A 14,409-nucleotide genomic window follows, 5' to 3' on the forward strand; every position below is an offset into this window, starting at 1 on the left:
CAGTTTGGTCCGAACCAAAGTAGCAGGTGTAAAAGGGGCCGTGAAACACGGTCCGGACCAAAGGAGAGGTGGTCTCGGTCCGAATCTTCTGAACTATGGTCCGGTTCACCTGCAGTGTGAAAGCGCTTTTCTGGATGGTTCGAACTTTTGGACCAATTACAGGAAGATGAGCAGGCGTTCCTTAACAACGCCAGCAGAAGAAGCGGGAAGGCGGAGTTGGACGTCCAGCACATCCAGTCCCACCCACTTTGTCCACGCCACACCTCGTCAGTCTCGCAAGCTTGTAGTGTAACACAGTATTTAAGCCAGACGACGCGGGACATTATATTTAAATTCCTCCAACTGCCCTGTACATTGTTTACTTCCGTTCAGAGGGGCAGCTAAGACATGATGTTGACAAAGTGGCCGGGACTGGATTGGCATGACGCTAACAAAGTGGGCGGAGCTGCACGCACTGGACGTCCAACTCCGCCTTCCTGCAGGCTGCAGTCAGTACCCTCTCAAAATAACCGGAAAAACAGAAAAAATAAGCACGTTCGTTTGGCGATTGAACATCTGATGGTTGATTGCAGACAGGTTTCTAAACAGAAAGTGACACACTTGTGTCTTCTGTTGCCAAGATAGCAATAGGCCAGAAATCTACCTTTATATTATATAATATTCAGTCATTAAGACAGTAGTATGTAGACTGTATTTCTGTATATGGTACATTTTCCTGACAACAGATCTGAGAACGCCCACATGACAGTGAACAGTATTAGTCCCACATTGTTTGCTCTCTCACCCTTAAAATTCAGTTTATACACATGAAGAAAATCAAGTAAATGCACATATGACCAGACCTCATTTTTATTGAGATGAAACAGGATTAACATGATATTCAGAATTTGAATTCCAAGCAGATACACTGTCAATATTCAGGACCCACACGATGAAAATTTATAAGTATATATGGCAACATTTATCATATAATTTAATCATAAACCTAAACATAAACCAATCAAACAAAAACAAAATCAATACAACACTTAAATAGGAATGGAAATGACATATAATGATAATAATAATATATAACTATAACAATAAATACAATAATAGTTATAATAAAGTGACAATGTGTCCTTTGATGGATAAAGAGGGATGAGCTGTAACCTTCTATAGCAAGTTCTTTAAGTTTATGGACCTCCCCCAAAATCCACATTTACAGAATGTTATAGCTGAATCGACTTAAATTGCTTAAGCTGTCATATACACAAGGTGTGGATTTTACTATTTATTTCTTAAAATATTCACTACCGTTCAAAAGTTTTAAAACCCCAGTTTTTTCCCTTTATTTTTGCTATTTCAGCTCTTCAGGTCCAGTTAATAACCAGAAATGGTACAAAATTAAACTGCCAGGACATTTAAAGAAAACAGATGAACTAAAAACATATAAATAAGATTTTAATGGGGTGTATTAAAACTTTTGACTGGTAATGTATTTCTAAAATGATGTCTCAGATACTCACCATTCTGTCAAACTACAATAATCTAATATCACTTTAATGTTGTATTTGAGAAAGGGTGAGTTTAAACAGAAATATAAACTTTGTTGCAGGCTGTAAATATCTTTAGCTTTGTCTATGTGAGTGACGTACATATGTATAACTCAAATAATATAAAAGATTTTTGATTAATGATTAAGCTTGAGTACAGCTTCACTTAAAGCATGAAATACATGATTTATTAAAAATAATGTATGTGCCAAAACTGTCAGAATGAAGGCACAGATATACATTAGTCTTCTGCTCTGGTGGGATCTGTCAGGTAATTCATGGTCTCACACTCATGCACACAACAGCCAAAGATCTTAATCCAGGAAACTGAATGAAGACAGTAGAATATCTTGTTCATTCTCTTACATGCACACTATCACTGACTGACTTAAAGGATAAATCCTGTGTGTAATTAACTGAAGGTGTAGTGAAACATGATACCAAGTATGAACTTCAGACAAATAGCCCACCTCCGTTCACCCCCAGCATTTTGAAATACAGCGTTTTTAGCTGACGCGCCCAACAGGCTTACAATGCTTCGATAGGGGCATAGCACTGTCCATGCATGGAAATGGCAATTTTACTTTATTAACAAGCTAAAAGTAGCTCCACACTTCATTGGTAGAATTCTGTGGGCTCTGGCATATAAAACAAAGAATTCTGAAAGTCCACGGGTAGTTTATTAAAAAAGACAATGTTTATGCACACAGTATCTTCAAGTATTTCACCAGGCGCCGCCATCTAGAAACTAAGTTGACAGACGAGTCACTGAGTAGTAAAACCTTTTGAGCTGAGTTTATAAGTTTATATACTTTGTATCATAGTTCTTTTCATCCTTAAGTAGACAGTAAACATGTGTTTTCAGCAACAGAATTTATGCATTTCTACAGAATTGATTTTGCAATCAATTCCCCTATCCTGCCAATACATTTGTGTTGGTCAGTTGACATATCGAGACTTAATTTCAAGATGGCGGCACCCAGATAAAATAGCTCAAGGTACTGTCTGTAAAAACAGTGTTTTTTAAATAAACTACCTGTGCACTTTTAAAGTTCTCAGTGTTTTGTTTTAAAAGTCAGGAATGCCTTAGAATTCCACCATTAAAGTGTGGAGCTGCTTTGAGTTAATGGTGTAACAATAGTAATTTCTTTGCATAGGTAACACTGTGTCCTTATCGCTAGCATTTTAAGCCTATTGGGAGTATCGGCTACAAGTGCTGTTTTTGGGAATGCTGGGGAAGAACAAAGGTGGGCTATTTGAAAAAACATTATACTCGTTATCATGTCTCACTACAACCCACAATTCATTTCACAAACAAATTTGTTCTTTAACTACAACATGAGACAACCCCTTCATTCCACAATATTTAAAAATGATTCAAATAGACTCAATCCTGGTCTGGGAATCTGCAGCATAATGTCCATTTCTGTTTAAAGGTTTCATATAAGGGACGTTTTCCTTTAAATTTAAATATTTTCCTTTTGTGTTTGTTGTGCTGAAGTCACCATCACAGGCGTGGGGCTGCAGGAAAGCACTGAAAAATGTTCTTAACACCTCATGTCAGGTTGGGTGGAGCCACACAGTTATTAGTCATTTTCAGTGAGTCAGATGATCTGATGATCTGGCTCAGCTCTCTCGCTGCAGACTCTTTTAGAGGATTCTATGCATGAACGATCTTCATTATTAGTAGCCAGGCCAGTAGTACTAAAACCAAAAACAGTCGACAAATGCTTAACTGATCTCACCAGATGTGGCTCTAAATCACTGTAAATTCCACATTATGAAAAACATTATATGAGATGATGGGCTTAGAGCTTAGGCCTGGTAAAACACTCTGAAAGGGTTCGTTAATGAGCTGATTAGGTAAATCCTAGTTATTTAGTAGCAGTGAAAGCAGTAAATCTGCAGGGCAAGATGAGTCCAGGACCGAAAACACCATACCATACAGTACAGCAGCCATAAAGCAATAGAAATATGAACAGAACTACAAACTTAAAAGGGTTCATAGTTCAGAGGCAACATTTATGAAGTCTGACATTTAAAAAAACAAGTTTAAATGGTTATTAATACTTAATTAATAAATTTCTACTAAACCAGTTTGATCCAAGATTGATTGCACATATTGAATACCTGTCATCAGCTAAAACCTCTCAGTAGCACATGATGGTAATAAATTGTTGTTCTGATCTAATTATGACAGAAGTGGCTGCTTTCATTCCACAAATGGCACAACCTCACTAAAAGAGAGTGACTGAACTTTCACTCGCAAGTAATTTAACTTACAAAACACCAATAAAAGTCTTCAGAGGCAAAAAGCACCATTACTTATCTTTCACTGCAGCACCTTTAAAGCCAAAACCAGGGATCGATGATCATTTCTGTCCACATTTTAGTACGTTTAGACCATTTATAAGCTTATTTTCAATCAATATCTCAATATATCAATCTAAAATAATGTTTTAATGTAAATAATATTTTTTTTAAATTAATAATTATAATTGCCCTATTTACAAACTAAGCAAAATAAATATATTTTATCCTTTGCACAATATACTACGTTTACTCTGGCTGTACATTCATAGCACTCTTCCCGTTGTGTCTCTCAGTGTTCCAGAAAACTCTGAGTTGCTGAGGATAGCACTCTGCTGTTGTGAAATCCCTGATTGTGGCTTTAAAAGTAGCCAAGTTTCAAGATCAGCCTGGTAGTTAAACTGCAGCCTGAGAAAGACTGGACGAGAACTGATCTCAGAACAGCTGGTTAAGTCGACCCACAAGCTGGCAGCATGTGTAGCATGGAACAGCATGTGTGTATGAAGCCTGTCTGCTGTGGTCTGTTGTGTGTGCTGTGGTGTGTGTGTGTGTGTGTTGGGAGTTTAAAAAGCTGGTTAAAAAGGTCTAGCTGTGATTGTTTTGGCTGTTGATGACGTTTCCACCAGGGGGCGCAATATGGATGGAGTCCAGGATGGGCCTCAAAACCTGACCGAATGGGCTGGGTAAAAGAAAAACAAAGAGAGAGAGAGAGAGAGAGAAAAAGACAAAGAAATAATAAGTTTATTATTGATAAGGATATTAAATATTCACAAACAAACCTGACTTGCAGCAACTGCATATTTTGGCGTTGTAAAGACTGTTACTCATAAACAGCTTCTGAAGTGATGGGTGCTTTATTGGGTCCGGACTTTGATATTGTTTAGTTTGGGTCCTAACTAAAATTACAGGTGTGAAAGGGGCCAGGAACCACAATGCTGAACAAAATACAAAAGTTTTCCAACCAAAAGAGGTGATCTTGATCCAGATCAACTAAACCATGGCTGAGTGTTAAAGCACTTCAGACTTCAGATTTTCAGACCAATTACTGGAAGCTGAGGCAGTCTTTAAACAAACCAGAGGAAAAAAGAGACGCTGTTGTGCAGGTGCTTCAAGCAGCAGAACAGATACAAACATTTACATTTGTGATTCTGAAACTGCTGTATCTGTAGGTTAGGGCTGCAAATAATGACTATTTTAGTAGTCGACTAATCTGACTTTTTTTTTTTGAGTAGTCAATTAGTCGCGATTATTATGTAATGCCCTTTATTTGTAGATCCTACTGTAGAGGGTCCTGATCCAATTTTTTGTAAGCGTTAAACTGACCTTTTTAAGTACAATTCCAAGTTGTAGGTGCTGTGCCTTGTGATTTCTGGCCCTCAAAAGTTCTGTTATCTTGTCTGGCGGCTGTGTCCACACCCCGACGTGGTGCACGGTGCACCGATTGAGGAACGAAGCTTTTCATTTAAACATGCAAAGCCGGCTGTGCATACACTGCATGATTATAAAATTCTAACTTGTACACCATCACAAAGATCACAGTGTGATTTGTTATATTAAAAAACGTTGCTCTACATCACTGACCCTTTTTTCGAGCCTGAGAAAGAGGAGGGAATTCTCAGGTCCTGGATGACAATCTACTGCTTTTTCTCCCACTCTGTCTCATGCTGCAATCCCAGTCTAACTAAAACATCACTGGCCAACTAAGCATAAGGAGAGGCCAATCAGGCCTCTGTGTGTGTGTCTTCCTCGCTCGCCCTTTTTTCTCTCGCATGCGCCCTCTCTCTCTCTCTCGCTATCACACATTTACAACGCGTTGAGACAATTAAATTCCACGTCAACATTTTTTTATAGGCAATGCTGACGATTACGTGGACTAATCTTTGCAGCCCTACTGTTGATTAACTCTTATTTACACTGTAAACAGAAATAAAATGAATCGAAGAAAAATCTGTTCAATTTTATTTTTTTGCGTGATGCACATGCATGCCAAGTGGAGTCTGAAACCCTGGCAGAGGTTGAATTCAGTATAACACCTGAAAAAACTGACACCATTCTACAAAACAGTTAATGTGAAGTATATAAAGACTCCACTCACGTAGATGATGATGACAGAATGTAGTAATTATTTAGTTATTTAGTGCACTTAAAACTAATGGGGCTAAAAACTGGTTCATACCTCTGCATCTAATCAAAGCATTGTCCAAGGTGTAGCCTGAACGAATGCCCAACATTATGTGTCCGAGACTCTGCACTGTTCTACAGCTTGATCAGAGAGGAGGGAAAGTGTGGGAGGGAACACAAGGCTTATATTTCTGGGGAGGTGTACATCATGCTATGGTGTATAGTACGTAGAGACACATATAAAAAACTAGAAACCCAGACTTAAGTAAAAGTCCAAGTGCTCTTTTAAAAAAGTTCTGCTTCACTACTATACATCTCTGGCATGTATATATGTGCAGGAGTATAAATTGGCCTTAAATGTACAGTATACAATGTAACAAACCATCTGGTCCAAAATTTTGTGTGAAACGACCCATAACTCAACGTTTTTACAATTCTTTGCTTTTTAGTGCTATTTTGTTCTTTGTGTTCTGCTTGCTGCTTGTATTCAGTACTGCCTCTAACAAACTCTGCACACTGTCTTGTTGTGAGGGGAACACTTACGTTGAGAGAACCTCAGACGGCAGGTCTGTGATGTAGGAAGGAATCTTCATGCCTGTTAGAAACTGAGCCACTTCATTGGTGAAGGTGTTGCAGTTGTGCTCAAACAACCTGTACCTTTCCCCTCTACAGAGACAACACACAGCAGAGAGAGACAGAGAGAGAGAGTATGTACAGTAAGTTATTACAGTACTTTCAGTATATCCAAATGTTTATCAGCACATTCAACTTACTGACAGAAACGGGCAAATGCACACACACAGTTTGTCCAGTACCTGAGAGAAAGTATTGCCAATTAAATATTATTCTTTGAAGCAGGAAAATAAACAGGAAGCTACAGGAAACATGTCTAATGCCAGGCTTGAGCTAGAGGGGTATAAATCCCCACAGTTGGGGATGAGGTTGGTGTTAGTGATTATCCACTCTTTAATAGGGCCTTGTGGCCCTTTTTTAGCAACCTGCATAGCGTTCTATAGCTAGCTTGATTTAGGGCGATCTCTGAGTTGTGCTTAAATCACTGCTGTTCAAGCTAAGCTTGCCCTTCTTCAAATTAGTTTGACACCCTCTGAATAACTAATTATATGAGTTATTTTTCGCATTATAAGGCGCTCTTAAAATTCTTTCATTTTCGCAAAAATCATCAGTGCATCTTATGTATGAATTTTACCAGTCAGGTAAGGAGTTTCAGTTTAGTTCTCCAGCACAGAGACTAAAGACTGGAGCAGCATTAGCATTAGCCACTAACCATGCTAACCACTAGCTCTTTCACCGTTCAGAGGTGAGTATTATTTGCCTGTAGCCTGCTGCTAACCCTGACTAGCACTGCCAGAGCAGCATTAGCATTAGCTGCTAACCGTGCCTTGCGCTAGCTCTTTCGCCATTCAGAGGTGACTATATTGGACAGTAGTCTGCACGTTTACAATGCTAAAACAAGCTACATGGGACAAACTGCTAGTTAATATCGCCATTGCTTACCACAACACTCAGGGTTCCTCAGTCTAGCGCGTCAGGGAGCGTTTGCCACTAACCGCAGCTAGCCTTAGTGGAAATCTGCAAATCTCAGTTTACTGTAAATAACCGAAGCTCTTTATGCACCCCAATAAAACGTTTCCAGGGGATAAATATGTGTAGATTAACATCCAGCACTTGTTTGAATTTAAAAGAAAATGTTTTTTTTAGGAATTACAGTTTTGTTTACTTAACTTAGCTTAGCCTTACATAATTTCATCTTTGCTGAATTAGAAGGAAAACATGGCGAAACCCCGGTTCCTTACTAGTGTCGCATAATGCGCCTTAGAATCCGGTGTGCTCTACAGTGCAAAAAAAACGGTACTCTGTGTTTTTATTTTATTTATTATCACTGTGGGTGTGGCCTATATCTGTGGTCTGCTGCTGCACTGACAGTTCTTACTTAAAGTACATAAACAAACAAATAATAGAACATGTAAGGACAGCGTTTGGAATGGAAATGTGTGTGTGTTCATGTCATTTTATATCTACAGCAAAGTTACTCTACTATTAAGTAATTAAACACACACACCTGTACGTGGTCTCTCCAAGTGATGACAGGTAGTCCATAAAGATCTCCTCAGTCACCTCAGTGTTCCCCAGCTCCACCACTGTGTCTGGTGGGCCAAGCATAGTTCCACCCTGTAAAAACACACACACACACACTCATTTATAACCCGTTTCAAATCCATACTCAGGTACAATGCTCTAAAAAATCTTCTAGCATTCAGCCTCTTGCATTAACAGATGCTGAGGTTTTATGGCTGCAGGGTGAAGTAGAGGAGGTTTACCGGAGGGCAACTGGAGATTCCCACCCCTCCAAAGAAGAACTCGTCTCCATACACCACGATCGAGGTGTGCCTGCAGAAACAACAGCAGCACAGAAACAGTCTAACTGTTATTAACACTCTGTTACACAACCATAATCTTAACATTGGCATTCATTAGGCCAAGAGACACTCTGCAGATGAGACTCACCAGATTCCATCCAGCTGCTTCCCTGTGGAAACAGAAAGCAGGACACTCTTAGTATCATCTTCATCCTCCACGTAACCTCTGTTACACTGACCACAGACCATTCGTACTCTCACAATGATCAAAAAACAACAGCTGAGCATCTAAATGCACAAAGTGAGTGACTTTATTACTGCACTTCACCTGTCAGACCTCTAATTCCTGTCTTCACCGCTAAAACTGAGACTTAGTCCAGTGTTAAGCTGAGTTAAATGAGTTGCCATGTGGATCAGCCAAACCTCTTTCTGTACCAGTTTTCTCCAGTTTCCTAGAGTCGTTTAAAGGTGTAGGAAACAGTATTTAATGCTCTCTGCCTTATTCTTTAATCTCTCTAAAAGAAAATACTTATACTTTAACTTTTTAACAGAGTTATTTGTGTTTCTGTGTCTTTTTCTAGTTATTATAATGAAAGTGTGAATCAGCTGTGTGGTAGTGTGTAAATTCTGCAGTAGAGAGTGCAGTAACATGATCTGTTCCAATACTGCTTTACTACATAAAAATTATTTGTAAATAGACATTTTTTGTTCATTTCTAAAGCTCAGGTTGCATTGCTTCTTATAAGCTGTTGATAGGGGTGTATACAGATGCATGCAAATGTTTTGCGCACCCATGGTCAAAATAACTGTTACTGGTTATCGCGAGATGATCTAAAAAATATGTTTTTAACACTTTAAATAATATCAGTGTAATATTTTGTTAAACCCTGCAAACATATGGAACCCTAGGAGCTTGCATAGTCATAGTTCATAGTCATCATTAGAATAGTCCAGGTGATGCAAATTTTAAAGCCTCCACCAATCCACAGACACTTTGTCTCTAAACAGAAGAAAATGCGTAATATTATTATTCTACCAAGTAGAGCTTGACCAATAAAGATCACACAGAGAGCAAAGTGTCTAATAGTCCAAAAATCTCAAAGGAACCCAAGGGAGCTTACAAATAATAACAAATTAAAGGCTCTTCTTCCATGGATAATGGTAATGTTCATGTTCATCAGTCCACCATCAAGAGAACACTGAATATCAGTGTGTGCATGGCAGGGCCGCAGGGAGAAAACTGCTGTTCTTTAAAAAGAACTTTGCTGCCCATCTGCAGTTTGCTAAGGATCACATGGACAAGCCAGAAGGCTACTGGAACAATTCTTTGTGGATGGATGAGACCAAAATAGATATTTTTGGTTTAATGAGAAGTGTTATGTTTGGAGAAAGGAGAACACTATTCTGGGTTGCAAATTTTTACTCACAGATATGAAAAAAATGATTATTTCCCTTATTCCCTGATTTGGTTCTGCTTGTCTACATTTAGGATTTTTTAGCTTTAATTTATTTTAATTTGTGCAGAAATACAGGAAATTCATAAGGTGTCACAAATTTTAACCATCACTGTATCTGGATGGTACGTTTTTGTTTGCAAATACAATACTTGCAAAAAAAATTACAGTTTATTTTTGTAATATTAGGAAACGTACAAATATGTTCATATATAAATACACACATATTAGTTTCAAAATGCCCACAGTATTTTTTTTTTCCACCAATACTTATGCCATTATTAATCATTATTGCCATAGCAACTACTAGCGATGTTAGCAGTTGTATATTCTATCGGTCACTGTTCTAGTGTTGAACAGCTGGATATGAATAGTGTCTGATCCTCAGAGGCTCTCAGCAGGTCAGTCTGCCTCCCAATCTGTGTGGCATCATCTCCCGCCAGAGCTACTGTAACACACACTGCACTGGTCAGGACATCACCACCATGCCTGTGTCACTGCAGTGCTGAGCAATAATCATAAGACTACTTTATGTTGAGGAAGTAAACAGATTTCTAGATATGTTTAGAATATTTTAAACAGTATATTATGTTTGAATGCTAAATTATGTTTGAGAAAAGAGAGAAGAGAAATATGGTGAACCTTCTATGCTTGTGAAATTTCTTGTGAACATTCTTTAAGTGGTTGGGCTTTAAGAACATTTTTTAAGTGCTTCAGTGTTTTATGTTCACATGTTCACATGCAGCTGTACCAGTTAACTCTTATTATACTGCCTGGTGCGTGTCTGATGTTTTTATTTCCTCTTTTAGGTCTGTCTTGATAATTGACTTATGGTACAATAAATGTACATTAGGGGTGGGCGATATGGCCCTAAAATAATATCACAATATTTCATGGCGATAGCGATATTCTTGGCGATATGACAAAATACTGAATTACAAAAATTATTGGTGATATGATATGGTACACTCCCAACTGAGATATTAAAAAAATAAAATAATTTTATCAGATTTGTAACAGAAGTCAATGATCCAGAATGTCATGATACTAATAGTAATCCACTCCAAATATCTCCATATATCCAGGAGTAAAGTAAAATAAATGATACTCAGATATAATCTGTCTCTAGTATATATATAATGGGAAATGAGAACAGTGTGAATTTTTCTTTTGTTAAAAACAGCTAAAAGTAGCACTCTGTAGTGATAATTAGAGGTGTGGGTGATATGGCACCATATTTCAGGGTATGGTATCGTTCACGATATTTAAAAATGTTGCTGATATTATTGTGTACGATACAATATGGCACAGCCCTAATGTACATAACCTCTTACATAACGTTTTGCTAATCTCAGTATGTTTATATTATTAGGGAGAGCCCACCATCCTTGAATTAGAAACATAATTTTTATTTTATGTATGTATGTATTGCATGTTTTATTTATGTATAAATGTATTTAAAATAAATATATTCACATTTTCTTTTTTATTTACAGGTGTTTTTAAAAGAGTGTATTGTCTTACTATCCATTATAATACTGTTTTACTATCACTAAAACCTAAAATTGTCCTTAAATGAGAATAACATCAGTTATTGCCATCATTTTTGGGGACAGTATATTGTAACAGACCTATCCTCTGTAGAAGATCAAATCAGGGTCATGCTGTTGGATTCTGAGGCTTCTGAATGGCTTTTCCACTTTTGAGGAATTATCTGAAAGGCCCAGGACACTTCAGGACTTTTCATTCCTCAGACTCTTTAACAGACATCCAAATATTATTACTTTCACTGTTAATACTGGAAATGTTGCTATGGCAGCAGCTGTGTAAAAAATGGAAAAAGTGACTCTACTGTTTCTATCAACAGAGCTTCAGTCTAAACTTCTGGATAATTTTACACCCCCTCACTTACTCTCAATCTCTCACTCCCTCACACTCTGAATTACAGGGCTGTGATTTGCCACCTTACACATTTATTTTGTTTTCGCATTATAAAATCAGGCACAGATAACCTGAGTAAATACAAAAAGCTTTTTTTAAATGATTATTTTATTTATGAAGGGGAAAAAAGCTACTCAAACCAACATGTAAAAAATAATGCTTAAAAATGCTGCAAAAGCTTGATTGCAGTTGTTGCCACCACAGATGGCACAACCAAGTTATAAGGTTTAGGGCTTAAGTACTTCACACAGGGCCAGGTTTGTTTAAATAAAATTTTCCCTTAAACTAAAATCGTCAATTAAAAATTGCATTTTATATTTACTCAGGTTATCTTTGTCTAATATTAAAATGTGTTTGTTACGCTGAAAAAATATCTAAGTATGATATCATATCTGCTGCACTATTTAAGGTGGAACGGTTAGTTCGAGCTGGTGAATTAGAAAACATGCTGTAAATATGAATCAGTAGGTTTATGTGTACCCACTGGGGCTGAAATAGACCTTTAGGTTTATGGTAAAACTCTTACAAACAGAGGGTGGCACAACCAGGTTATTAGGTTTAGGAGTCGAGTCCTTTTTTACACAGGGCCAGGTTGGTTTGAATACATTTTTTCACTTAAAAAAATTAATTATCAATTAATAACTGCATTTTATATTTACTCATGTTACCTTTGTCTAATATTAAATTGTATTTGTAAAAATTAAAAGGGGGGCAGGGGGAAAACCTAATATTTTTGAAAAAATAAGCATTACTTCTCAAATGAGTGAAATGAGAGAGAATATAGAAAAAAAGATTTTAAAGTTGGCCTCAAATTCTTCAGCCTTAGGCTGGAACTCTTAAATTGAACATCAGTTACAGTAAAAAACGCCTCAGGTGCCTGAGCATATCTGCTGCACTATTTAAGGTGGAACGGTTAGTTCGATCATAAGGCTGGTGAATTAGGAAAAATGCTGCAAATATGATTCAGTAGGTTTATGTGTTTCTCTACTAGGGCAGAAATAAACATTTAGGTTTATGGTAAAAATCTTACAAAAAGAGGGTGGCACAAGTTATTATGTTTAGGGGTTTAATAATCTTTCACACAGGGCCAGGTGGGACTGAATACGTTTTGTCCCTTAAAAAAATTAATTATCATTTAAAAGCTGCATTTCATATTTACTCAGATTATCTTTATCTAATATTAATGTGTTTGTTACTCTGAAAATATATAAGTACGATAAAAAAGGTTGGGCAAACAAATATTTAAAAAAGCAATAATTCTCAAATGAGAGAAAATGTATATAGAAAAAAAAGAGACTGGCTTCAAATTCGTCTGCCTAAGGCTGGAACTCTCCGTTCCACCTTAAATGGAGCATCAGTTACAGTAGAAACGCCTCAGGTGCTTGAGCATATATGCTGCACTATTTAAGATGGAACGGTTAGTTCGCGCATACGGCTGGTAAATTAGGAAACCTGCTGTAAATATGATGGGGTAGGTTTATGTGTTTCTCCACTGGGGCTGAAATAGACCTTTAACAGCTAGGTTTATGGTAAAACTCTTACACAAACAGAATGTCCCTTTTAGACCACATTTCTTAATTAAATCACGCATTTTAGAGATTAAACTCATTTTGAGATTTGTAAGAACATTAATTGTTATTTGAGGGTGCTAAGTCAAGTTTACAAAAAAAAAAAGGCATTAATAGCCTGGAACTCTCCGTTCCACCTTAAAAGCACCAGCAATTACAGTAGAAACGTCTCGTATGCCGAGCATGTCTGCTGCAATATTTAAGGTGGAACGGAGAGTTCGAGCAAAAGGCTGGTGAATAAGAAGACCAACGTCTCTTTTCGAGCATATTTCTTAATTAAATCACACATTTAAGTGTTTTTCTCAGTGCTGGGCGCACACTAAAGCCTTAAAGTCATTTTTTACAAACACACAGAGATTCTAACATCCAGCTCAAAGCTTTAATAATACGAATATTTAACGTTACTAGAAATCTGTTCATCTCAGAAATAAAGGCAGAGACTAGCAGGGTTCTGCTCCTTTTGTTATGCCCACAGCTATATAATATGTATAACGTTACATATACATATATAAACCTGCATTATTATCTTCACTTACCCAACATTATAGGGCTCAGCTGGCGAGCCATTCCCCTCGACAGGTCATAAATGTAGAGCTGGACTGGAAAAGCTGTGCCGTTTGAATCCATGCTGATTTTATAATAATATTATTATTAATAATGATGATAGTGGTGATGCTGCGCAGTAAAATCAAGCCCTTCCCCTTATTAAATAAACTGACTTAATCTCTTATTTCTTGATCTATGCTGTCAATATCTAGGAGCTAAATAACACAAATGGTTTATAAATACTCATATACGGTCATCATCAGCCCGAGCGTCTGACTAACAGCGCACTCTGCTGTTCAGGAGTCGGGCTGCAGTTCTCTGATATAACCACCAGAGAGAGCAAAGATATAAAATTATACAGTATATATATATATATATCTGTATAGATGTTTCAGATAATAATCTTCTATTAATCATTATTAATACATTTACAGCCAGTCAATAGTTTGTAAATACTTTCTCATTTCTTTATTTCATTATTTAATTTATTTTCTACATTGTAGATTAATATCAAATACATAAAAACACTTATGGAATTTATGGACACATATGGAAG

General features: G+C 37.1%; 1 protein-coding gene across 1 annotated transcript; it reads right to left on the minus strand.

Moving 5' to 3' along the window:
• Positions 1 to 833: 833 nt before the first annotated feature.
• Positions 834 to 14,133, minus strand: LOC125799423 (desumoylating isopeptidase 1-like). The gene is made up of 6 exons (XM_049476095.1): positions 13,844 to 14,133; positions 8,493 to 8,514; positions 8,306 to 8,375; positions 8,047 to 8,156; positions 6,510 to 6,632; positions 834 to 4,524 (listed from the first exon to the last, which is right to left on the minus strand). Exons 1-6 carry the CDS (start codon positions 13,932 to 13,934, stop codon positions 4,431 to 4,433), a joined length of 510 nt encoding a protein of 169 aa, XP_049332052.1. The 5' UTR covers positions 13,935 to 14,133; the 3' UTR covers positions 834 to 4,430.
• Between the last annotated feature and the right edge of the window lie 276 nt (positions 14,134 to 14,409).

Source organism: Astyanax mexicanus, chromosome 3 (genome assembly GCF_023375975.1).
Source record: "Astyanax mexicanus isolate ESR-SI-001 chromosome 3, AstMex3_surface, whole genome shotgun sequence".
NCBI classification, from domain to species: domain Eukaryota; kingdom Metazoa; phylum Chordata; class Actinopteri; order Characiformes; family Acestrorhamphidae; genus Astyanax; species Astyanax mexicanus.

Excerpts from the sequence above, each read along its gene's own strand:
- LOC125799423 (XM_049476095.1), bottom strand. The coding sequence starts at position 13,934 with ATGGATTCAAACGGCACAGCTTTTCCAGTCCAGCTCTACATTTATGAC. Across the intron at positions 8,157-8,305 it reads GAATCTCCAGTTGCCCTCCG|GGTGGAACTATGCTTGGCCC; the intron begins GTAAACCTCCTC and ends GTGTTTTTACAG. Across the intron at positions 4,525-6,509 it reads CCGTCTGAGGTTCTCTCAAC|CCCATTCGGTCAGGTTTTGA; the intron begins GTAAGTGTTCCC and ends TCTTTTACCCAG.